Below are 25,000 nucleotides of genomic sequence, written 5' to 3' on the forward strand. Positions count from 1 at the left end.
ATTCCCTCTCCCTTTCCCATTCCCATTCCCCTTCCCACCATTCCCTCTCCCCTTTCCATTCCTCTCCCCTTTCCCATTCCTCCCCCTTTCCCATTCCCATTCCCTTTCCCCATTTCCCTCTCCCCTTTCCATTCCATCTCCCTTTCCCCATTCCTCTCCCTTTCCCATTCCCATTCCCCTTTCCCCATTCCCTCTCCCCTTTCTCCATTCCCATTCCCATTCCCATTCCCTCTCCCTTTCCAATTCCCTCTCCCCTTTCCCATTCCCTCTCCCCTTTTCCATTCTCTCTCCCCTTTCCCCATTCCCTCTCCCTTCCCCATTCCCTCTCCCTTTCTCCATTCCCATTCCCATTCCCTCTCCCCTTTCCCAATTCCCTCTCCCCTTTCCCATTCCCTCTCCCCTTTCCCATTCTCTCTCCCCTTTCCCTTTCCCTCTCCCCTTTCCCATTCCCTCTCCCCTTTCCCCATTCCCTCTTCCCATTCCCATTCCCTCTCTCTCACTCAAAGCCCCGCCCACATATCTCGCTCCTCACCTTCTAAACCGTCTCTCTTGGCGGGACAGGGTGGCCGCATGCGCACTGCAGAGAGCGCGAGGGCCGCACGCGCACTGCCTCGAACACTGGGGGGCTCATGCGCACATCAGAGCACCAGGCAGTTGATGCTGGGGGGGGGGGGGCGGTGGGCACATGCGCAGTGGAAAGAAAGGCGGGAGATGAACCCGCATGCGCAGAGCGGGCGAACACGGGAGAATGGAACCCTCAAAGCACCTTTGCGTCGGCGAGTCCCAGCGGCGAAGGTTCGAGTCTGGGCGATGCAAAACGATTAATGGTTTAAAAAACAAAAACAGAATTACCCTGGAAAAACTCAGCAGGTCTCTCAGCAAGAAAAGAGTTGACATTTCGAGTCCTCATGACCCTTCAGCAGAATTAAGTAAAGTTAGGAGAGGGGTGAAATATAAGCTGGTTTAAGGTGGGGGGAGAGAAGTTGGGGTGGGGGGGGGCGTGGTTGTAGGGACAAGCAAGCAGTGATAGGAGCAGATAAGCAAAAGATGTCACAGATAAAGGAACAAAGAAGTGTTGAAGGTGGTGATATTATCTAAGAGAATGTGCTAATTAAGATTGGAGAGCAGGACGAGCAAGGTGCAGATGGCTCTAGTGGGGGTGGGGTGAAATAAGACTAACAGGGCATAAAAGGTGCAGATTTTTAAAAAATAATGGAAATAGGTGGGAAAATTGAAAAATCTATATAAATTATTGGAAAAAACAAAAGGGAGGGGGAAGAAACGGAAAGGGGGTGGGGATAGAGGAGGGAGTTCAAGGTCTAAAGTTGTTGAACTCAATATTCAGTCCGGAAGGCTGTAAAGTGCCTCGTCGGAAGGTGGGGTGCCGTTCCTCCAGTTTGCGTTGAGCTTCACTGGAACAATGCAGCAGGCCAAGGACGGACACGTGGGCATGAGAGCAGGGTGGAGTGTTAAAATGGCAAGCGACAGGGAGGCCTGGGTCATGCTTGCGGACAGACCGCAGGTCTGAGATGAGGGCGTGAGGGTATGAAACTAAGTCCTTTGCTGAGCACTGAACGTTCAGCGTCGGAGAGGGGAAGGCCAGGGGGTATAGTGAATACACGGCCGGGGCTGGGATTGGAAGATGGGGTGGGGACGGAGGGACAGGCACGGGTGGAGGGTCCTAGATGGGTGTTGGCGTCGATGAGTTGTTGGAGCACAATCACATCCGTGATTCCTCTGACACCTTACGTCACGTCAACAATTTCCAGTTCTCTGGCCCCAACCGCTTCCTCTTCACCATGGACGTCCAATCCCTCTACACCTCCATCCCCCACCAGGATGGTCTGAGGGCCCTTAGCTTCTTCCTCGAACAGAGGCCCGAACAATCCCCATCCACCACTACTCTCCTCCGACTGGCTGAACTTGTTCTCACACTGAACAATTTCTCCTTTAACTCCTCTCACTTCCTCCAAATAAAAGGTGTGGCTATGGGTACCCGCATGGGCCCCAGCTATGCCAGTCTCTTTATGGGGTATGTGGAACATTCCTTGTTCCAGTCCTACTCCGGCTCCCTCCCACAACTCTTTCTCCGGTACATCGATGATTACTTCGGTGCTGCTTCATGCTCTTGTCGGGACCTGGAAAAAGTTATTAATTTTGCTTCCAATCTCCACCCCTCCATCATTTTCACATGGTCCATCTCTGACACTTCCTTTCCCTAACCATCTCCAGCCCCTACAACCCTCCCTATCCCTGTAACCTCATCCAGCCCCTACAACACTCCCTATACCTGTAACCTTCCCCAGCCCCTAAACCCTCCCTAGCTCTGAAAGCTGCTCTAGCACCTATTACCCTCCCAATTTCTGTAACCTCCTTCAGCCCCTACAATTCTCCCTATCTCTGTAACCTCCTCCGGCCCCTAAAACCCTTCTGATCTGTGTAACCCCCTCCAGCCCCTACAACCCTCCCTATCTCTGTAACCTCCTCCAGCCCCTACATCATTCCCTATCCCTGTAACCTCCTCCAGCCCCTACAACCCTCCCTATCTCTGTAACCTCCTCCAGCCCCTACAACCCTCCCTATCTCTGTAACCTCCTCCAGCCCCTACAATTCTCCCTATCTCTGTAACCTCCTCCGGCCCCTAAAACCCTTCTGATCTGTGTAACCCCCTCCAGCCCCTACAACCCTCCCTATCTCTGTAACCTCCTCCAGCCCCTACATCATTCCCTATCCCTGTAACCTCCTCCAGCCCCTACAGCTCTCACTATCTATGTAACCTCCTCCAGCCCCTACAACCCTCCCTATCTCTGTAACCTCCTCCAGCCCCTACAATCCTTGCTATCTCTGTAACCTCCTCCAGCCCCTACAACCCTCCTATCTCCGTAACCTTCCCCAGCCCCTACAACCCTTCCTATCTCTGTAACCTCCTCCAGCCCCTGCAACCCTTCCTATCTCTGTAACCTCCTCCAGCCCCTTCAACCCTCCCTTTCTAACCTCCTTCAGCCCCTACGACCCTTCCTATCTCTGTAACCTCCTTCAGCCCCTAAAACCCTCCCTATCTCTGTAACCTCCTCCAGCCCCTAGAACCCTCCCTATCTCTGTAACCTCCTTCAGCCCCTAAAACCCTCCCTATTTCTGTAACCTCCTCCAGCCCCTAAACCCTCCCTATCTCTGTAACCTCTTCCAGCCCCTAAACTCTCCCTATTTCTCTCACCTCCTCCAGTGCCTAAACCCTCCCTATTTCTCTCACCTCCTCCAGTCCCTAAACCCTCCCTATCCCTGTAACCTCCTCCAGCCCCTAAACCCTCCCTATCTCTGTAACCTCCTCCAGGCCCTACAACCCTCCCTATATTTGTAACCTCCTCCAGCCCTTACAATTCTCCCTATCTCTGTAACCTCCTCCAGCCCTTACAACCCTCCCTATCTCTGTAACCTCCTCCAGCCCTTACAACCCTCCCTATCTCTGTAACCTCCTCCAGCCTCCACAACCCTCCCTATCTCTGTAACCTCCTACAGCCCCTACAACCCTCTCTTTCTAACCTCCTTCAGCCCCCACAACCCTCCCTATCTCTGTAACCTCCTCCAGCCCCTAAACCCTCCCTATCTCTGTGACCTCCTCCAGCCCCTAAACCCTCCCTATCTCTGTAACCTCCTCCAGCCCTAAACCCTCCCTATCTCTCTCACCTCCTCAAGCCCCAAATCCTTCCTATCCCTGTAACCTCCTCCAGCCCCTACAACCCTCCCTATCTCTGTAACCTCCTCCAGCCCCTACAACCCTCCCTATCTCTGTAACCTCCTCCAGCCCCTACAATTCTCCCTATCTCTGTAACCTCCTCCGGCCCCTAAAACCCTTCTGATCTGTGTAACCCCCTCCAGCCCCTACAACCCTCCCTATCTCTGTAACCTCCTCCAGCCCCTACATCATTCCCTATCCCTGTAACCTCCTCCAGCCCCTACAGCTCTCACTATCTCTGTAACCTCCTCCAGCCCCTACAACCCTCCCTATCTCTGTAACCTCCTCCAGCCCCTACAATCCTTGCTATCTCGGTAACCTCCTCCAGCCCCTACAACCCTCCTATCTCCGTAACCTTCCCCAGCCCCTACAACCCTTCCTATCTCTGTAACCTCCTCCAGCCCCTGCAACCCTCCCTTTCTCCGTAAGCATCTCCAGCCCCTAAACCCTCCCTATCTCTGTAACCTCCTCCAGCCCCTAAACACTCCCTATTCCTGTAACCTCCTCCAGCCCCTACAACCCTTCCTATCTCTGTAACCTCCTCCAGCCCCTTCAACCCTCCCTTTCTAACCTCCTTCAGCCCCTACGACCCTTCCTATCTCTGTAACCTCCTTCAGCCCCTAAAACCCTCCCTATCTCTGTAACCTCCTTCAGCCCCTAAAACCCTCCCTATTTCTGCAACCTCCTCCAGCCCCTAAACCCTCCCTATCTCTGTAACCTCTTCCAGCCCCTAAACTCTCCCTATTTTTCTCACCTCCTCCAGTGCCTAAACCCTCCCTATTTCTCTCACCTCCTCCAGTCCCTAAACCCTCCCTATCCCTGTAACCTCCTCCAGCCCCTAAACCCTCCCTATCTCTGTAACCTCCTCCAGGCCCTACAACCCTCCCTATATTTGTAACCTCCTCCAGCCCTTACAATTCTCCCTATCTCTGTAACCTCCTCCAGCCCTTACAACCCTCCCTATCTCTGTAACCTCCTCCAGCCCTTACAACCCTCCCTATCTCTGTAACCTCCTCCAGCCCCCACAACCCTCCCTATCTCTGTAACCTCCTACAGCCCCTACAACCCTCTCTTTCTAACCTCCTTCAGCCCCCACAACCCTCCCTATCTCTGTAACCTCCTCCAGCCCCTAAACCCTCCCTATCTCTGTGACCTCCTCCAGCCCCTAAACCCTCCCTTATCTCTCTCACCTCCTCCAGTCCCTACAACCAATATTCCCTCTAATTTTTGTCATCCTGGTGTGGAATGGACGAGGTGACATGAACAAACAGTGAGGTGATGTCAGTAACACAGTGTCACAAGTAGCAACACAAAAAGATATGGATGATTTGTACTTTTGTTATTTACTTTTAAAAGTTACCATGGGTACTGAAGCGAGAATATTTTCAACCCGGATAATTACTCCTCAAGGTGTTCATTTGATGTGAAATCAAAGAAAAGGAAAATCAGCACTGAGAACACTTCAGCAGCGTTTCAGAGTGTAGCGTGTATCTACTGCTTTGAGGCACAAAACAAAATGTTTTATTTTCATGACCTCGGAAACAAAATATTTTATTAGCACTGACCCATGAGGCAAATTAACTTTTGTGCTTCCTTACATGTGGAATTACTCAGCTTTAACTTGGTCAATCTTAATACCACAGACACCAACTCCTCAGATACTGAAGCAGTCCATGTCCAAATGCAGCAAGACCTGGACAATATCCAGGCTTTGGGCTGACAAGTGGCGAGTAACATTCAGAATCACACAGAGGCCCTTCGGCCCATCCAGCCTGCACCGACACGTGAGAAACACCTGACCTACCTCCCTAATCCCATTGACCAGCACTTGGCCCCATAGCCTTGAATGTTTATGAGGTGCCAAGTGCTCATCCAGGTACTTTTGAAAGGATGTGAGGCTAACCCGCCTCCACCCCACCCTCCCAGGCAGCGCATTCCAGACCCTCACCACCCTCTGGGTAAAAAAGCTTCTCCTCACATCCCCCCCCCCCCACTAAACCTCCTGCCCCTCACCTTGAACTTATGTCCCCTCTTGTGACTGACCCTTCAACTAAAGGGGGAACAGCTGCTCCCTATCCACCCTGTCCATGGCCCCCTCATCATCTTGTACACCCTCGATCAGGTCGCCCCTCAGTCTTCTCTGCTCCAACGAAAACAACCCGAGTCTATCCAACCTCTCTCCGTAACTGAAATGTTTCATCCCAGGCAACATCCTGGTGAATCTCCTCTGCACCCCGTCCAGTGGAATCACAGAGCTGCCTCAGGGGGATGTAGAGTTTCCACCACGCCAGAAGGGTAAGCTTGCCAGCCGCAGAGAGCAGACAACGCAGCGATTAGCACGGTTTCAATAGTCACAAACGCTCACCAGGAACACCAAGGCCGGCAAGGATCAGGCGATACAGCCGGGTGATGTTGTAGATTGTCCGACGCACGTCCTGTGGGTAGCGATCTGTCTGCCGCTGCAGGTAACCTCACTGTATTAAGCTCCGCGTCGGTCCACTCCTCGAACCCCTCTCTGTCGTAACCGGAAATCGCCAGGGGGGATACTGAGCCTGCAGCGCTTGCTCCAGTTGATTTGACACCTTTGCGCGAACGGATGACGGGCACCGAGTTCAGCCCGTGTTGCGACAGAATATAGCTCGTCCTGAGATTGAATTGGAGAACTCCCACAGACTGGGCAATTCCGGTCCCCTTGACTATCGAATGCCAGTCGGAAGGTATGTTCTTCTGAAAGTAAGGCTGTACTTTCAAGCACCACCAGCCCCATCTCCGGGTCTCGTGCTGCTTGACTGGGGTTAGAATCATATCTCCCAAGACTGAATTTTTCTTTTGCAGGAGACCCTGGGAGATTGTTTCTGCTGGTCAGTGGTGGGGGGGTCTAAAACACGGTGGGGTTGCGCAGTCTTGGGATAATGGGTCGCTCATTTAGCGCTGAGGCAAAGAGAAATCACTTCCACCCAAAAGGCCGTGAACCTTTGGAATTCTCCACCCCAGAAGGCTGTGAATACATTTAAGGCTTTCGGTTTCCCAGGGAATCAAGGGATATGGGGAGCGGGCGGGGAAGCGGAGTTGAAGCCCAAGAGCAGCCAAGGTCGTGTTGAATGGCAGAGCAGGCCCGATGGGCCGAGTGGTCTACTTCTGCTCCCGTTCGCTCAGTTCTTGTTTTATTTTGTAAGAGATGGGGGTGGGGCAGGGCAGTGGGATGTGACTGTTAAGAAGGTATAATAATTCTCATGAGGTTATTGGAATTTACTGCAGAACAGAGTAATAGTGGGATGTGTCTATGTGCCTACACGTGTCTGCGTGTGTTTGCGTGAGACTTAATTGAACTAGTCTGGCTGTGTTGATGTAAGAAGAGAGGCTAGGTTTGAAATGATGACTAGGTAAACATGGGGAAGCTTAGAAACATAGGTGTCAAGGGGACTATTTGCAGTTTGAAATAAACCAGACTAGTTTGTTTTCAAAGGAGGTGTTAAACGTGTCACCGAGCCAGGTGAAGTTTAGAAACAGTGTGTTTATTTTTCCCAAAGATTACTATTAAAAATTCCGTGCTATGAGAGGGTTTTATTATCAGAGAGGTAAAGTCCAAAGACACAGTGAAACAATGGGTATTTGCATTCAAGGATGAAGATATGTATAAAGGAGGAAAGGCTGTGTGTAAGGGTGGGCATTTTAAGGTCTTGCAAGTGTGAAATGCCTTCAGCATCTATACCTCAAGCCGCTGCCCTCAAAGGACTGAAGTTAAGAAAACTCTCTTGGAATTCAATTTGTTCAGAGTATCATGTTTCTTTGCCTGGGTCTTTTAAACTCTATCCGTCTTACTGTTGCCTTAATGAAAGTATAACTGGGAGTTAGATTGATTTGGGGATTTAAAAGTTATCGTAGTAGTAATTTGTAGATCCATGTATGTATTTAAAATCATTTCTCTTATTAATAAAAGTTTCAGCTAATTTTGTAAAAACCTGTACGAGTTGGTGGGTTTATGACTGAATTCAGGGCACGCATCTCGAAGTGTAGACCAATTGCAAAACAGGTTGTGACAGTTGTTTCAAGTTGCCCTTTGGGATTTCTACAGCTCAGCATTTACTATCAGCTGTGCCATAACAGTGATGAAGAAGTGTTTGTTTTAACTCAGTGAGTGGTGATGACCTGGAACTCACTGCCTCAAAGGGTGGAGGATGTGGGATCGATGCGTGGTATCGAAAGGAAATTGGATGGGCACTTGAGGGAATTAAACTGGTGGGCCCTTGCATTGCCATAGCCTCCTGGGGCTAGGGGCCAAGCGCTGGAAAATAGGATTAGTGTTGCCTGATCATGGTTGACCAGTGTGGACACGATGGGCTAATTAGCCTCCTCCTGTGCTGTAAAGGTCTATGAGTCTATGGATGGAATGGGGAAATGGGGACTTACTGGTTTCTCTACAGAGTCAGTGTGGACTTGATGAATTGAATGGACTCCTTCCATGCCTAGTCTATGACCTTAACATGAGCTCCTCCAGCCTACACTAATGTTAGTCTCACCCACATAGGGTGACAGATACTGCAGAGAGCAATAAAATCTAGATGTGCTTTTTCTAAAATCCTCCTTCATGGGATGTGGGCGTCGCTGGCCAGGCCCAGCATTTATTGCCCATCCCTAATTGCCCCCTTGAGAAGGTGGTGGTGAGCTGCCTTCTTGAACCGTTGCAGTCCCATGTGGTGTAGGTACACCCACAGTGCTGTTAGGGAGGGAGTTCCAGGATTTTGACCCAGTGACAGTGAAGGAACGGCCGATATATTTCCAAGTCAGGATGGTGAGCGGCTTGGAGGGGAACTTCAGGGAGGTGGTGTTCCCATCTATCTGCTGCCCTTGTCCTTCTAGATGGTAGTGGTCGTGGGTTTGGAAGGTGCTGTCTAAGGTACCTTGGTGAATTCCTACAGTGCATCTGTAGATGGTACACACACTGCTGCTACTGTGCGTCGGTGGTGGAGGGAGTGAATGTTTGTGGATGGGGTGCCAATCAAGCGGGGCTGATTTGTCCTGGATGGTGTTGAGCTTCTTGAGTGTTGTGGGAGCTGCACTCACCCAGGCAAGTGGGGAGTATCCATCACACTCCTGACTTGTGCCTTGTAGATGGTGGACAGGCTTTGGGGGCGTCAGGAGGTGAGTTACTCGCTGCAGGATTCCCAGCCTCTGACCTGCTCTTGTAGCCACAGTATTTATATGGCTAGTCCAGTTCAGTTTCTGATGCATTGTAGCCCCCAGGATGTTGATAGTTACACTTCTTCTTACGTTCAGTAGTACAGAACTTGAAGATTGCTGGAAAAAGAGACATGTCAAAGCTTTTCATCTTGCACTCATCAGGACACTGACTCATTCCTCAGGGCAACGCCTTGACCAATCAGAGCCAAGCTGCTTGGCTTAAATTTCAAACAATACTTGGCAGTCACCATCACTGGTGCATTCCTCATGGCAACACCTCTACCAATCAGTGTCCACTCGCCAACCAATCAGCGCTCTCTTCGCATGCGGTATAAATTGTTGTTTGCCCCCGACATGGGTGTCCTTGCAAAGTGCCCCCGATGGGTGCGAGACGAAAAGCTTCGGCATGTCCCTTCATCTTCTCTGACCCAAAGGGGGCCGGTCCGACCTGCAGCGCCAACGATCTCCGCCACGGGTAGGGCAAGGAGGCAGGGCCCGGGTCCACCCCAGCCGGAACGGGGTGGGGGGAAAAAAACTGAACCACTCCGGTCACCGCTAAGCTGACCAGCCTCCGCTGGTGAGCCGGGGTTGCCGTGGCAACATGTGGCCCAGGGCCGCGGGTAGGGTTCTGTCCAGCACGGGGCTGACCAGAAATCTCACCCGCTCTTACCACCCGGAAGGATTTACAGGTTAACGCCCGGTCCGGCTGCCTTAGGGACGTGTCTTCCTCGGCCGTCAAGTACCGGGGTGGGATTTGAACCCAGGGTTTCCACTGGCTCAGAGCCAGGGAGGCTGCCACTGCGCCAAGAGGCCTCCTACACGCGAACGAACATGACAGGATTCGCAAGCCCTCAACTGTTCATACAAGTTTAATCGGGGGTTCTTTGAGCGGAGCGGTAACAGCTCCTGGAGGCACAGGCCGCAAGGGAACCAACAACTTTACAGGGGATTCGAACCAGAACGAGGGCCGAACGGGGAGAACGCAACAGGCGTTAAACGAGCAACAACAGCGATCGGCACGGTAACAGGCTTTGACTGGTGCGGACGGACGGGCTGTTCTTCGGGTCCTGAGGCCGGTTTGGTTGGTGGGGGGGGGGACCCGGCCCTACAGCAGGCGGCAGCTGCAGTCTCTCTTCCGGACTTGGGTGGCCCACAGGAGCCAGCTGAGCTTCTGCTCATTGTAGGGAGGGTAGCGGGAGGAGTGCAGCTTTTCCATCCCGCCGCTTTTCAGCACACAGGCCCGCTTGTGGGAGAAGGTGTCGAAGCTGAACTTGCCGTGGTACGCGCCGATCCCGCTGTAGCCTGCCGACAGTCAGAAAGAGGCAACGTCAGCGGTTCCCCGCCTGTTCCCCCACCTCCAACCCCGCCTACCCCCCAATTTGTGTGTCAGCTGTGCCTCATGGGGGAAATCGTGGGTGATCGAAGGGTCAGTACTGAGGGAGTGCCGCACTGTCGGAGGGTCAGTACTGAGGGAGTGCCGCACTGTCGGAGGGTCAGTACTGAGGGAGCGCCGCACTGTCGGAGGGTCAGTACTGAGGGACTGCCGCACTGTCGGAGGGTCAGTACTGAGGGACTGCCGCACTGTCGGAGGGTCAGTACTGAGGGAGCGCTGCACTGTCGGAGGGTCAGTACTGAGGGAGTGCCGCACTGTCGGAGGGTCAGTACTGAGGGAGTGCCGCACTGTCGGAGGGTCAGTACTGAGGGAGTGCCGCACTGTCAGAGGGTCAGTACTGAGGGAGTGCCGCACTGTCGGAGGGTCAGTACTGAGGGAGTGCTGCACTGTCGGAGGGTCAGTACTGAGGGAGTGCTGCACTGTCGGAAGGTCAGTACTGAGGGAGTGCTGCACTGTCGGAGGGTCAGTACTGAGGGAGTGCTGCACTGTCGGAGGGTCAGTACTGAGGGAGAGCTGCACTGTCGGAGGGACAGTACTGAGGGAGTGCCGCACTGTCGGAGGGTCAGTACTGAGGGAGTGTCGCACTGTCGGAGGGTCAGTACTGAGGGAGTGATGGACAGTCACTGGGTATAAGTACAAGTTTACACTTCTCACTTCCTATTCCACTGTCCCCCCACCTCTCCAGCCGCAATACCCTCCCCTCCTGCTTGAACGCAGCACCTGTTGCACTGTCAAAGGAAGCTAGCAGCCATTTTGTGAACAGCAAGCTCCCACAAACAGCAATGTGATAATGACGACATCATCTGTTATTTTTATTGATGTTGGTTTAGGGATAAATTTTGCGCACTGGATACCAGTGGGCGGGGGACGTGGTGGGGTAGTGTGTGTGTGTGTGTGTGTGTGTGTGTGAGATGGTGTATGAGTGTGTGTGTGTGAGTGCATGAATGTCTGTGTGTGTGGCGAGTCTGTGTGTGTGTCTGTGCCTGTGTGTCTGTGTGTGCGCGCATACGTGGAGAGTGTGTGTGTGCATGTGTATATATCTGTGTGTGTGTGTGCACGCATGGGCATGCATGTGTGTGGTGTGTGTGTGTGTGTATATATCTGTGCGTGTGAGTGTGTGTGTGTGTGTGTGTGTGTGTGGTGTGTGTGTGAGACAGGGTGTGTGTTTGTGTGCAGGTGTCTGAGATGTTGTGTGGTTGTGTGTCTGTCTGATGGTGTGTGCTTGTGGGAACGTGTGTGAGAGACGGTGTGTGTGCGTTTGACACTGTGTGCTTGTGTGTGAGTGAGAGTGGCATGATGGTTGTGTGTTTGTGTGTCTGTGTGACGGTGTGTGTGTGTGTGACTGTGTGTGTTTGATGGTGTGTGTAAGTATGTATTTGTCTGTGTGTGAGAGATGGTGTTTGTGTGTGTGTCTGTGTGTGTGTGTCTGCATGTGTATGTCTGTGTGTATGTATGTACATATGTGTTTGTGTGTGTTTGGGTGTCTGCGCGTGTGTATATATCTGTGTGCGCGTATGATTGTGTGTGTGAGACAGGGTGTGTGTTTGTGTGCGGGTGTCTGAGACATTGTGTGCTTGTGTGTCTGTCTGACAGTGTTTGTGCTTGTGTGTATGTGTGTGTGAGAGACTGTGCGTGTGCATGTGACACTGTGTGTGTGTGTGTGTGTGTGTGCATGATGGTTGTGTGTTTGTGTGACAGTGTGTGTGACTGTGTGTTTGATGGTGCGTGTGTTTGTTTGCCTGTGTGAGACGGTGCACGTGTGTGTCTGTGTGACTGTGTGTGTGTGTGTGTGTGTGTTTGTGTTTGTTTGTCTGTGTGTGAGTGTGTGTTTGTGTGAGACAGCGTGTGACTGTTTGTGTGTGAGTGTGTGTTTGTGTGAGATGGTGTGTGACTGTTTGTGTGTGTGTGTGTGAGACGGTGTGTGTGTGAGACAGTGTGCGTGTGTGTCTGTGTGACTGTGTGTGTGTGATGGTGTGTGGAGTATTGGGGGGAATACAGGCTGGGATTGGGGTGCTTCCTGCTGTGTGTGTGTGACAGATAGGCCAATGAAGCCTGGGTATTTCCCGCTCTCTGTTCTGTGGGTCTCAGCCCCAGTGATGGACTCACCGACCCCTCCAAAGGGCAGCGTGTTGAGAATCATCTGCATCAGGTTATCGTTGGAACAGAAGCCGCCACTACTGGTTTTCTGCAACATTTCGTTCACCACCTGGAAACACAGGGTCAGAAACACGAGCGTCTCATGGTGTTCAGCTCAATTCATCAAACATCATTACAAATCACAGGCTGTCCAAAAGCCGGCTTGTAGCAGACACACAACCGACAGGACAACAGAACAAGCAGAGAGGGGAAAGGAGAGAGTGAGTCAGAGTGAGAGAGTGAGAGAGAGAGGGAGAAAATAGGAGTCTGTGTGTGTGTCTGAGTTTGTGTGTGTGTCGAAGTCTGTGTGTGTGTGTGTGTGTGTGTGTGTGAGAGCGTATGCGAGCGTATGAGTGTGTGTTGTGTGAGTGTGTATGAATGTGTGTGTGTGAGAGCGTATGTGAGTGTATGAGTGCATGCAAGTGTATGCGAGTGTATAAGAGCGTGTGAGTGTATGAGTGTGAGTGTGTATATGAGTGTGTGAGTATGTGTGAGTGTGTATGAGTGTGTATGAGTGTGTGTGAGTGTGTGTCTATGTTGGTGTGCCCATGTGAGTGTGTGAATGTATGTGAGTGTGTGTGTATTTTTATATTTGGGCGTGTGAGCGTGTGCAGGTGAGAGAGAGCGCGCCTGAGTGTGTGTGTGTGAGAATGTGTAGGAGTGTGGCTGAGCCTGTGGGCACATAAAAGTGCGTGAGGAAAGTGTGTGGAAAGTGTCTGACTGTTTGTGTGAGTATGTGTGTGTGAATGTGTGTGAAAACGTGTATGTGAGTGTGTGTGTGAGCGTATGCAAGCATATGAGTGTGTGTGTGTGAGAGCGTATGTGAGTGTGCATGTGTGTGTGTGTGTGTGAGATTGAATGTCTGTTTGTGTGAGTATGTGTGTGTGAATGTGTGTGAAAATGTGTATGTGAGTGTGCATTCTAGTGTGTCCATGTGGGTGTGTGTGAGTGTGTTGGGTGTGTGTCTGAGTGTGTGTGTGTGTGAGTGTCAGAGCATATGTGAATGTGTGTGGGTGTGTGTGTATAGGTGTGTGTGAGCGTGTGTGGATATGTGTGAATGTGTGTGTGTGAGTGTGTGTATGGGTTTGTGTGAGTGTGGGAGCTTGTGTGAGTGCATGTGTGGGTGTGTATGTGTGTGAGTTTGTCTGCGTGTGTGTTTGACCGTGTGTGTGAGGGTTTGTGTGTGTGTGTGTGAGTGCGTGTGTTTGCATGTATTTGTGTCTGAGTGGGTGGGTGTGTGTTTATGCGCGTGTGTGTCTGAGTGGGTGGGTGTGAGTGTGTGTCCAAGAGCGTGTGTGAGTGTCTGTGGGCATGTGTGTGTGTGGAGGTGTATGTGAGTGTGTGTGGGTGTGTGTGAGTATGTGGGTGTGTGTTTGAGTGCATGTGTGAGTGTCAGAGTGTATATGAGTGTGGGTGTGTGTGTGTGTGTAGGTGTGTATAGGTGTGTGTAAGCGTGTGTGGATATGTGTGAATGTGTGTGTATCAGTGTGTGTGTGAGTGTGTCTGAGTGTGTATGTGTGAGCATATGTGTCTGTGTGTGCATGTGTGTGTCTGTGTGTGAGTGTGGATGTGGGTGTGTCTGAGTGTGTGTGTGTAGGTGTGTCTGAGTGTGTATGTCTGAGTGTGTGTGTGAGTATGTGTGTGTGTGTTTGTCTGAGTGTGTGTGAGTATGTGTGGGTGTGTGTTTGTGTGATTGTGAGTATGTGTGTGGGTGTGTCTGAGTGTGTGTGGGTGTGAGAGTGTGTGTGTGTATCTGTGTGTGTGTGTGTATCTGTGTGAGTGTGAGCGTGTGTGGGTGTGATTTTGTGTGTGAGTGAGTGTGTGTGTGTGTGTGTGTGGGTGTGAGTGTGTGTGTGTCTGTGTGGATGAGAGTTTGTGTGTAAGTGAGTGTCTGTGGGTGTGAGTGTGTGTGTGTGTCTGTGTGGATGAGAGTTTGTGTGTGAGTGAGTGTGTGTGGGTGTGAGTGAATGTGTGAGTGTGTGTGAGTGAGTGTGTGTGGGTGTGAGTGAGTGTGTGAGTGTGTGTGTGTGTGGGTGTGAGTGTGTGTGTGTGAGGGTATGTGGGTGTGGGTGAATGAGTATGTGTGTGTGGGTGTGAGTGAGTGTGTGTATGTGTGGGTGTGAGTGTGTGTGTGAGTGAGAGTGTGAGTGAGTATGTGTGTGTCTGTGTGGGTGTGAGTGTGTGTGCGAGTGAGTGTGTGAGTGAGTGTGTGAGCGAGTGTGTGGGTGTGAGTGAGTGTGTGTGTGTGTCGGTGTGAGTGTGTTTGTGAGGGTGTGAGTGTGTGTGTGTGTGTGTGGGTGTGAGTGTGAGTGAATATGTGTGTGTGGGTGTGAGTGTGAGTGAATATGTGTGTGTGGGTGTGAGCGAGTGTGTGTATGTGTGGGTGTAATTGAGAGTGTGAGTGAGAGTGTGTGTGTGTGTGTGGGTGGGTGTGAGTGAGTATGTGTGTGTCTGTCTGGGCATGAGTGTGTGTGTAAGTGAGTGTGTGAGCAAGCGTGTGGGTGTGAGTGGGTGTGTGAGTGTGTCGGTGTGCGTGTGTGTGTCGGTGTGAGTGTGTGTGTGAGAGTGTGTGTGTGGGTGTGAGTGAGTGAGTGTGTGTGAGTGTGTGAGTATGGGTGTGAGTGTGTGTGTGTGGGTGTGAGTGTGTGTGTGACTGTGTGTGTGGGTGTGAGTGAGTGTGTGTGTGTGTGTGAGTGAGTGTGTGTGTGAGTGTGTGTGTGTGTGTAAGTGTGTGTGTGAGAGTGTGTGTGTGGGTGTGAGTGAGTGTGTGTGTGTGGGTGTGAGTGTGTGTGTGAGTGTGTGAGTGTGTGTGAGTGTGGGGGTGTGTGGGTGTGAGTGTGTGTGTGTGTGAGTGTGTGTGTGGGTGTGAGTGAGTGTGTGTGTGAGTGTGTGGGTGAGTGTGTGAATGTGTGTGAGTGTGTGTGTGTGTGTGAGTGTGTGTATGTGGGTGTGAGTGTGTGTGTGAGTGTGTGTGAGCGTGTGTGTGAGCATGAGTGTGTGTGTGTGGGTGTGTGTGAGTGTGTTTGTGTGTGTGAGCGTGTGTGTGTGTGTGAGTGTGTGTATCTGTGGGTGTGAGTGTATGCGTGAGTGTGTGAGTGTGTGTGTGTGTGTGTGTGTGAGTGTGTGTGTGGGTGTGTGAGTGTGTGTGTGTGTGTGTGTGAGTGTGTGTGTGGGTGTGTGAGTGTGTGTGAGTGTGTGTGTGTGTGAGTGTGTGTGTGAATGTGTGTGTGAGTGTGTGTGTGAGTGAGTGTGAGTGTGTGTGTGTGTGGGTGTGAGTGTGTGTGTGTGTGTGTGTGAGTGTGTGTGTGGGTGTGAGTGTGTGTGTGTGTGTGTGTGAGTGTGTGTGAGTGTGTGTGTGAGTGAGTGTGTGTGTGTGTGTGTGTGGGTGTGAGTGTGTGTGTGTGTGTGTGTGAGCGTGTGTGTGGGTGTGAGTGTGTGTGTGTGTGTGTGTGTGGGTGTGAGTGCGTGTGGGTGTGAGTGTGTGTGTGTGTGTGTGTGAGTGTGTGTGAGTGTGTGTGTGTGTGTGTGTGGGTGTGTGTGTGTGTGTGTGTGAGTGTGTGTGAGTGTGCGTGTGGGTGTGAGTGTGTGTATATGGCCTCTATCATTTCCCTCCATCCATTTTTTAAGCTGATTGATACCATCCAGGCTGCATCTCACTCACCACTGTTAGGAACTAGATATAGTTTAAGTCAGTAGTGTTTGTGTTTGTGGGTGTTAGGAATAAGCTATAGCTTTAAGATTAAGTTTTATCTTTAAGTTTAAGTATGTTGTATGTTTTATTTGTGGGTTAAAAGGGTGAAAGCTGAGCTTTAGTTCCACTTTAAACCGATGCCTGCAGGTGTGAGTGTTTGTGTGTATACCTGCATTTCTAATAGGGTTTTATGACTCATTGAAGTAGAAAAACTGGGTTGTTGCCTAGCAACAGGGGACCCACAGATACAGGGAGAAACAGGACAGCAAGTTTTTAGTTCCCTTGAAACTGGGAGCCAGGGGAAGCCGAACGCAGCAGAGGGAACTGCAGGGAGCAGATTTCCCAAAGGGACCGAAAGACCCCAAAGCCAAGGAGCGGGACAGAGAGGAGGGATCCCGAGCAGACCTTCCAGTCAAAGGAAAAGAACAGGAATCTGGAAATGGTGCCGTTAAGTGAATTTAAGAGTGAGGAGCAGGGGAAGGCTCCAGGCATGAAGGGAGAAAGCTGCAGGACACAAGACTTAAAGCAAAATAGGCTTGAGAGAAGCCAGAAGATCTGAGGAAACAGCCAGAGGTCGGTGACTTCTTACTGTGGGTGTGTGAAGCAGTGGTGTTCTTGTTGTCGTGGCTGAGGGAGAGTGTGTGTGGGGGAGAAGCTTGAATGCGCGTGGTGATCCAGGGGAGAGGGACATTGGAAAGAAAGTTCAAAGCCCTTAGAGGTGGACAATTGCGGGGAGGGGTCCGAGAGAGAGAGGCATGGTTTGGGAGAAGATTCCAAAGCGGGTTCTTTGAGAGTGGAGATTGGAAACCCTTGTGCGAAAGGCGCAGGTTCAGTCAGACTGGCCGCCCCACGGGTGTGACAAGCGTCTGGGGGGCAGAGTTGAACAGGAGACGCATAGGGGTGGCATCTGTCACTTGGTTTCAGAGCGTGGTGGGTCTGAGCACAGGTCACCTATTGGTTTACCTGGATTGTGTACTGCCTGTGAACATGAGAGTATAAGGTCGCTTTTGTAAATCGCGCTATCCTGACGCACATGCCCACGTCTGTAAAACCACAGCTGTGGCTGGAGGAGTATTGTAATGTAGTTCGTCTTTTCCTGGCTAACAAATGGTTTATCCCTTTGTGAAAAGCCGACTCGCTGACTCCTGTGACTCTGCTCAGTATCTGCCCTCTACTGCTTCAGGACAATAAAAGTAAAAGTTAGGATCGATCAAGCCCTGGGATCCGGGTTGTCCAGTGGTAACATCAGCAGGGATCATAACCCCACCCCCCCCACCCACCCCAGCCTCACTGATGACCGGTTCACCCCACCTCCTGCTCCCCTTCTTACCCGGTGCCCCTATGGAACATGCTTCCTGAGCAAGGACTGGCAGCAGACATCCCACCAGATCGAGGAATGTGACAGCCCCCTCCCCATCTGGTTGAGGCAGAGTGAGAGACAAAGGGGAAGGCAGAGGGAGAAGCGGAGAGAGGGAGAGCGATGGATAAAGAGGGAAAGATAGAGGTGGAAAGGGGTTAGTTTGGACTCGGGTTATACCTGTTTCACATTTCCCTCCAGGTTCATGTCTGTTGGTCTTATCGCCCGAGACAGATGAAAGACATTATCAGGATGCCGTGCCTGCAACAGTCCATCAGGGGCCCCCCCACCCCCGCAATCACCGAGCCTGCAGCTATTGGGCTACAGGGGGCATCGCAGGCACAGCCTGCTCGTGTCTGCATGCATCTGGCTGTCTACAGGGGTGCACTGTGCGATGGAAGGAAGAAATAGGGGTCTCGGTCAGTCCGTACTGACCTATAGAGGGGTCTCGGTCAGGCCGTACTGACCTATAGAGGGGTCTCGGTCAGGCCGTACTGACCTATAGAGGGGTCTCGGTCAGGCCGTACTGACCTATAGAGGGGTCTCGGTCAGGCCGTACTGACCTATAGAGGGGTCTCGGTCAGGCCGTACTGACCTATAGAGGGGTCTCGGTCAGTCCGTACTGACCTATAGAGGGGTCTCAGTCAGGCCGTACTGACCTATAGAGGGGTCTCGGTCAGGCCGTACTGACCTATAGAGGGGTCTCGGTCAGGCCGTACTGACCTATAGAGGGGTCTCGGTCAGGCCACACTGACCTATAGAGGGGTCTCGGTCAGGCCGTACTGACCTATAGAGGGGTCTCGGTCAGGCCGTACTGACCTATAGAGGGGTCTCGGTCAGGCCGTACTGACCTATAGAGGGGTCTCGGTCAGTCCGTACTGACCTATAGAGGGGTCTCGGTCAGGCCGTACTGACCTATAGAGGGGTCTCGGTCAGGCCGTACTGACCTATAGAGGGGTCTCGGTCAGGACGTACTGACCTATAGAGGGGTCTCGGTCAGGCCGTACTGACCTCTAGAGGGGTCTCGGTCAGGCCTGGTTGTACACATGGGGACCGGGTTCAGAGATCTCTGCACCCTACTGACTGGGGCCTGTTATCTCAGTACCGACCAGGCCTGGTTGTACACACGGGGACCGGGTTCAGAGATCTCTGCACCCTACTGACTGGGGCCTGTTATCTCAGTACCGACCAGGCCTGGGTATACACATGGGGACCGGGTTCAGGGCTCTCCGCACCTTACTGACTGGGGCCTGTTATCTCAGTACCGACCAGGCCTGGGTATACACATGGGGACCGGGTTCAGGGCTCTCCGCACCTTACTGACTGGGGCCTGTTATCTCAGTACCGACCAGGCCTGGATATACACATGGGGACCGGGTTCAGGGCTCTCCGCACCTTACTGACTGGGGCCTGTTATCTCAGTACCAACCAGGCCTGGGTATACACATGGGGACCGGGTTCAGGGCTCTCCGCACCTTACTGACTGGGGCCTGTTATCTCAGTACCGACCAGGCCTGGTTGTACACACGGGGACCGGGTTCAGAGATCCCTGCACCCTACTGACTGGGGCCTGTTATCTCAGTACCGACCAGCCCTGGGTATATACCCGGGGACTGGGTTCAGGGCTCTCTGCACCTTACTGTTTGTAGCATAAACATAGATGGCCAGAGGTTTCGGACGCTTGTTGATAAAAGCAATGGCTTCCTCCATGGAGTTGATATTAAGGATTGGCAGAATTGGACCAAAAATCTCCTTTTGCATCACTGGATCTGATTCTTGTACATCCACAAGGACAGTCGGTGCTGGGAATAAAGCATAGACAGGGAACACAGATATCAAACCTCAAAAAAACTAATTATAAATTGTGTGGATTAGAGTAATCAACATTGAAAAATATGGGAACTAGCAATGTAATTCATGTGGTAAAATTATTTAATTTACTGACCAGTAAAAATCAATGAGACAAGGGACACGGTATTTAACTCACTGACCCAGTGATACCGACTGAGACAAGGGACACGGTATTTAATTCACTGACCCAGTAACACCGACTGAGACAAGGGACACGGTATTTAATTCACTGACCCAGTAACACCGACTGAGACAAGGGACACGGTATTTAATTCACTGACCCAGTAACACCGACTGAGACAAGGGACACGGTATTTAATTCACTGACCCAGTAACACCGACTGAGACAAGGGACACGGTATTTAATTCACTGACCCAGTAACACCGACTGAGACAAGGGACACGGTATTTAATTCACTGACCCAGTAATACCGACTGAGACAAGGGAAACGGTATTTAATCCACTGACCCAGTAACACCGACTGAGACAAGGGACACGGTATTTAATTCACTGACCCAGTAACACCGACTGAGACAAGGGATACGGTATTTAATTCACTGACCCAGTAACACCGACTGGGACAAGGGACACGGTATTTAATTCACTGACCCAGTAATACCGACTGGGACAAGGGACACGGTATTTAATTCACTGACCCAGTGATACCGACTGAGACAAGGGACACGGTATTTAATTCACTGACCCAGTGACACAGACTGAGACAAGGGACACGGTATTTAATTCACTGACCCAGTGATACCGACTGAGACAAGGGACACGGTATTTAATTCACTGACCCAGTAACACAGACTGAGACAAGGGACACGGTATTTAATTCACTGACCCAGTAATACCGACTGAGACAAGGGACACGGTATTTAATTCACTGACCCAGTGATACCGACTGAGACAAGGGACACGGTATTTAATTCACTGACCCAGTGACACCGACTGGGACAAGGGACACGGTATTTAATTCACTGACCCAGTGATACCGACTGAGACAAGGGACACGGTATTTAATTCACTGACCCAGTAACACCGACTGAGACAAGGGACACGATATTTAATTCACTGACCCAGTGACACCGACTGGGACAAGGGACACGGTATTTAATTCACTGACCCAGTAAAACCGACTGAGACAAAGGACACGGTATTTAATTCACTGACCCAGTGACACCGACTGAGACAAGGGACACGGTATTTAATTCACTGACCCAGTAACACCGACTGGGACAAGGGACACGGTATTTAATTCACTGACCCAGTAATACCGACTGAGACAAGGGACACGGTATTTAATTCACTGACCCAGTGATACCGACTGAGACAAGGGACACGGTATTTAATTCACTGACCCAGTGACACCGACTGGGACAAGGGACACGGTATTTAATTCACTGACCCAGTAACACCGACTGAGACAAGGGACACGGTATTTAATTCACTGACCCAGTGATACCGACTGAGACAAGGGACACGGTATTTAATTCACTGACCCAGTAACACCGACTGAGACAAGGGACACGGTATTTAATTCACTGACCCAGTGACACCGACTGGGACAAGGGACACGGTATTTAATTCACTGACCCAGTAAAACCGACTGAGACAAAGGACACGGTATTTAATTCACTGACCCAGTGACACCGACTGAGACAAGGGACACGGTATTTAATTCACTGACCCAGTGACACCGACTGAGACAAGGGACACGGTATTTAATTCACTGACCCAGTGATACCGACTGAGACAAGGGACACGGTATTTAATTCACTGACCCAGTAACACCGACTGGGACAAGGGACATGGTATTTAATTCACTGACCCAGTAACACCGACTGAGACAAGGGACACGGTATTTAATTCACTGACCCAGTGATACCGACTGAGACAAGGGACACGGTATTTAATTCACTGACCCAGTGATACCGACTGAGACAAGGGACACGGTATTTAATTCACTGACCCAGTGATACCGACTGAGACAAGGGACACGGTATTTAATTCACTGACCCAGTAACACCGACTGAGACAAGGGACACGGTATTTAATTCACTGACCCAGTGACACCGACTGAGACAAGGGACACGGTATTTAATTCACTGACCCAGTAACACCGACTGAGACAAGGGACACGGTATTTAATTCACTGACCCAGTGACACCGACTGAGACAAGGGACACGGTATTTAATTCACTGACCCAGTGACACCAACTGTGACAAGGGACACGGTATTTAATTCTCGATGCTTACCAATGTACCTGTCCTGTTTGTCACTCTGGCCTCCGATCACTACCCGTCCCGAGTTGACCATCTGCTGAAGCTCTTCGAAGTGCTCATCGCTGCCGATTCGGCCGTAGTCGGGACTCTCCCTCGGGTCTTTGCCGTAGAACCTCTCCAGGCACTGGCCGATGGCCGGGACCAGTTGCTCCTGCACCTCCCTGGAGCACAGAACGTAATCTGGGGAGGTGCAGCACTGGCCTGCATTGAAGAAGCAGCCCCAGGCCAGGCGCTGAGCCGTGCTCTCCGGGCTGAAGCTCTGATCAACATAACAGGGATTCTTGCCTCCCATCTCCAGGGTGACAGGAGTCAGGTGCTCAGCTGCAGCCTTCATGATGAGTTTTCCGACCATGTTGTTCCCTGCGGGTGGAGGGTGGGTGGGGTGGGGGTGGGGAGGGGGAGACAGAGTGGGTCACGGGTCAGTGGTAAATGTGAGGGAGCGGGGGGAACATAGCTTCACCTCCAGCGCTCCCTGTTATCTGTCCTGACACCACTGACCCCGGTTGCTGTTCGGAGTAGCTGTTGGAGGCAAAGGGGCTCCCATCCCACCAGCCTCTTGGACAGTCCAGGATGTCCGAACACACTCTCGGGCCTCCACCACACCTCCAAGCCCCTCTCGGGCCCTGCCTCTCAGAAAATCCCCCAATTATCCCTACACACCTGGCTCACCAACACCACCCCTCCCAGCCCACCTCCCAGGAGACCCCCACCATCTCTTCCACCAGGACAGGACCCCTCACAGCTGATGTAGTCCTTTTGGAAAAGCGCTCCCAGCTTTAATGTAGGCTGCATGGCAGTGATTCAGTTCAGAATAAAATCCCAAAACTACCCAGAAGATTAACTAACCTCTCATTGCAGCAGAGGTGAAAGGCCCAGGTATTGGGATTCAATTGTCTGTCCCTCCAATATAAACCTCCCTCTGTCCCTCCAATATAAACCTCCCTCTGTACCTCTAATATAAACCTCCCTCTGTCCCTCCAATATAAACCTCCCTCTGCCCCTCCAATATAAACCTCCCTCTGTCCCTCTAATGTAAACCTCCCTCTGTCCCTCCAATATAAACCTCCCTCTGTCCCTCCAATATAAACCTCCCTCTGTCCCTCCAATATAAACCTCTCTCTGTCCCTCCAATATAAACCTCCCTCTGTCCCTCCAATATAAACCTCTCTCCGTCCCTCCAATATAATCCTCCCTCTGTCCCTCCAATATAAACCTCCCTCTGCCCCTCCAATATAAACCCCCCTCTGCCCCTCCAATATAAACCTCCCTCTGCCCCTCCAATATAAACCTCTCTCCGTCCCTCCAATATAAACCTCCCACTGTCCCTCCAATATAAACCTCCCTCTGCCCCTCCAATATAAACCTCTCTCCGTCCCTCCAATATAATCCTCCCTCTGTCCCTCCAATATAAACCTCCCTCTGGCCCTCCAATATTAACCTCCCTCTGCCCCTCCAATATAAACCCCCCTCTGCCCCTCCAATATAAACCTCCCTCTGCCCCTCCAATATAAACCTCTCTCCGTCCCTCCAATATAAACCTCCCTCAGTCCCTCCAATATAAACCTCCCTCTGCCCCTCCAATATAAACCTCCCTCCGTCCCTCCAATATAAACCTCTCTCTTTCCCTCCAATATAAACCTCCCTCAGTCCCTCCAATATAAACCTCCCTCTGCCCCTCCAATATAAACATGCCTCCGTGCTGGTGCCCAGTCCTGGCCCCTTTGTTACCTCTTTACACCCACTCACCTGTGTAGAAGATGAAATCAAACTTGAATTGCAGTAATTTCCTGGTCTCAATCGGTCCACCAGTGAAAACAGCAAAACACTCCTGGAGAGGCACACATTTCATCAGACACAAAATTCAAGTTCCCTCCACACTGTTTATAACACTCCCAGGACAGGTACAGCATGGGGTTAGATACAGAGTAAACCTCCCTCTACACCGTCCCCATCAAACACTCCCAGGACAGGTACAGCACGGGGTTAGATACAGAGTAAAGCTCCCTCTACACTGTCCCCATCAAACACTCCCAGGACAGGTACAGCACGGGGTTAGATACAGAGTAAAGCTCCCTCTACACCGTCCCCATCAAACACTCCCAGGACAGGTACAGCACGGGGTTAGATACAGAGTAAAGCTCCCTCTACACTGTCCCCATCAAACACTCCCAGGACAGGTACAGCACGGGGTTAGATACAGAGTAAAGCTCCCTCTACACTGTCCCCATCAAACACTCCCAGGACAGGTACAGCACGGGGTTAGATACAGAGTAAAGCTCCCTCTACACTGTCCCCATCAAACACTCCCAGGACAGGTACAGCACGGGGTTAGATACAGAGTAAAGCTCCCTCTACACTGTCCCCATCAAACACTCCCAGGACAGGTACAGCACGGGGTTAGATACAGAGTAAAGCTCCCTCTACACTGTCCCCATCAAACACTCCCAGGACAGGTACAGCACGGGGTTAGATACATGGTAAAGCTGTTCCTGTGTAACAGGCTCGAGGAGGGGGAGCTGAATGGGGCCTCCTCCTGTTCCTGTGTGACAGGCTCGAGGAGGGGGCTGAATGGCCTCCTCCTGTTCCTGTGTAACAGGCTCGAGGAGGGGGCTGAATGCGGCCTCCTCCTGTTCCTGTGTAACAGGCTTGAGGAGGGGGTGCTGAATGGGGCCTCCTCCTGTTCCTGTGTAATAAAGATTTCTTATCACTCTAAAGTCTTTGACATCATCGAGGCCAAGAGGCTCTGACATGCTCATCAGCTCTTTGTGATTCACCTTATCAAATGCCTCACAATAATCCATCAAATACACGATTACATCTCTTTTAATCATCTCTCTGGCTCTTTCTGATAGCACACCTACCATAAAGATAACATTCCCCGTTCCTTTATCTTCTAACACAACGGACTTGAGTACGGGGACAAAGATTTCAAAGTTTGGGAATGATCGAAGAACTCTGCAATATGTCAGGCAATGACCATCTCCGACAAGAGAGAATCCAACCATCGCCCCTTGATGTTCAATGGCATTACCATCACTAAATCCCCCCACTATCAACATCCTGGGGGTTACCATTGTCCAGAAACTGAACTGGACCAGCCATATAAATACTGTGGCTACAAGAGCAGGTCAGAGGCTGGGAATCCTGCAGTGAGTAACTCACCTCCTGACTCCCCAAAGCCTGTCCACCATTTACAAGGCACAAGTCAGGAGTGTGATGGATACTCCCCACTTGCCTGGATGGGTGCAGCTCCCACAACACTCAAGAAGCTCGACACCATCCAGGACAAAGCAGCCCCGCTTGATTGACACCCCATCCACAAACATTCATTCCCTCCATCACCAACGCACAGTAGCAGCAGTGTGTGTACC

At 51.4% G+C, this 25,000-nt stretch overlaps 1 protein-coding gene across 2 annotated transcripts in view; it reads right to left on the minus strand.

Moving 5' to 3' along the window:
* Nucleotides 1-10,019: 10,019 nt before the first annotated feature.
* The window catches only part of aldh3b1 (aldehyde dehydrogenase 3 family, member B1), a 22,729-nt gene continuing 7,748 nt past the window's right edge, over nt 10,020-25,000 (minus strand). For both annotated transcript variants that reach the window (XM_078537361.1, XM_078537360.1), the window contains 5 exons: nt 23,376-23,457; nt 21,603-21,989; nt 19,127-19,293; nt 12,414-12,513; nt 10,020-10,216 (listed from right to left, as the gene is read on the minus strand). In XM_078537361.1, the coding sequence (XP_078393487.1) occupies nt 10,020-10,216; nt 12,414-12,513; nt 19,127-19,293; nt 21,603-21,989; nt 23,376-23,457 (933 nt within the window). The remainder of the gene's footprint in view (nt 10,217-12,413; nt 12,514-19,126; nt 19,294-21,602; nt 21,990-23,375; nt 23,458-25,000) is intronic.

This window comes from Cetorhinus maximus, unplaced genomic scaffold, assembly GCF_964194155.1.
Source record: "Cetorhinus maximus unplaced genomic scaffold, sCetMax3.hap1.1 HAP1_SCAFFOLD_2264, whole genome shotgun sequence".
NCBI classification, from domain to species: domain Eukaryota; kingdom Metazoa; phylum Chordata; class Chondrichthyes; order Lamniformes; family Cetorhinidae; genus Cetorhinus; species Cetorhinus maximus.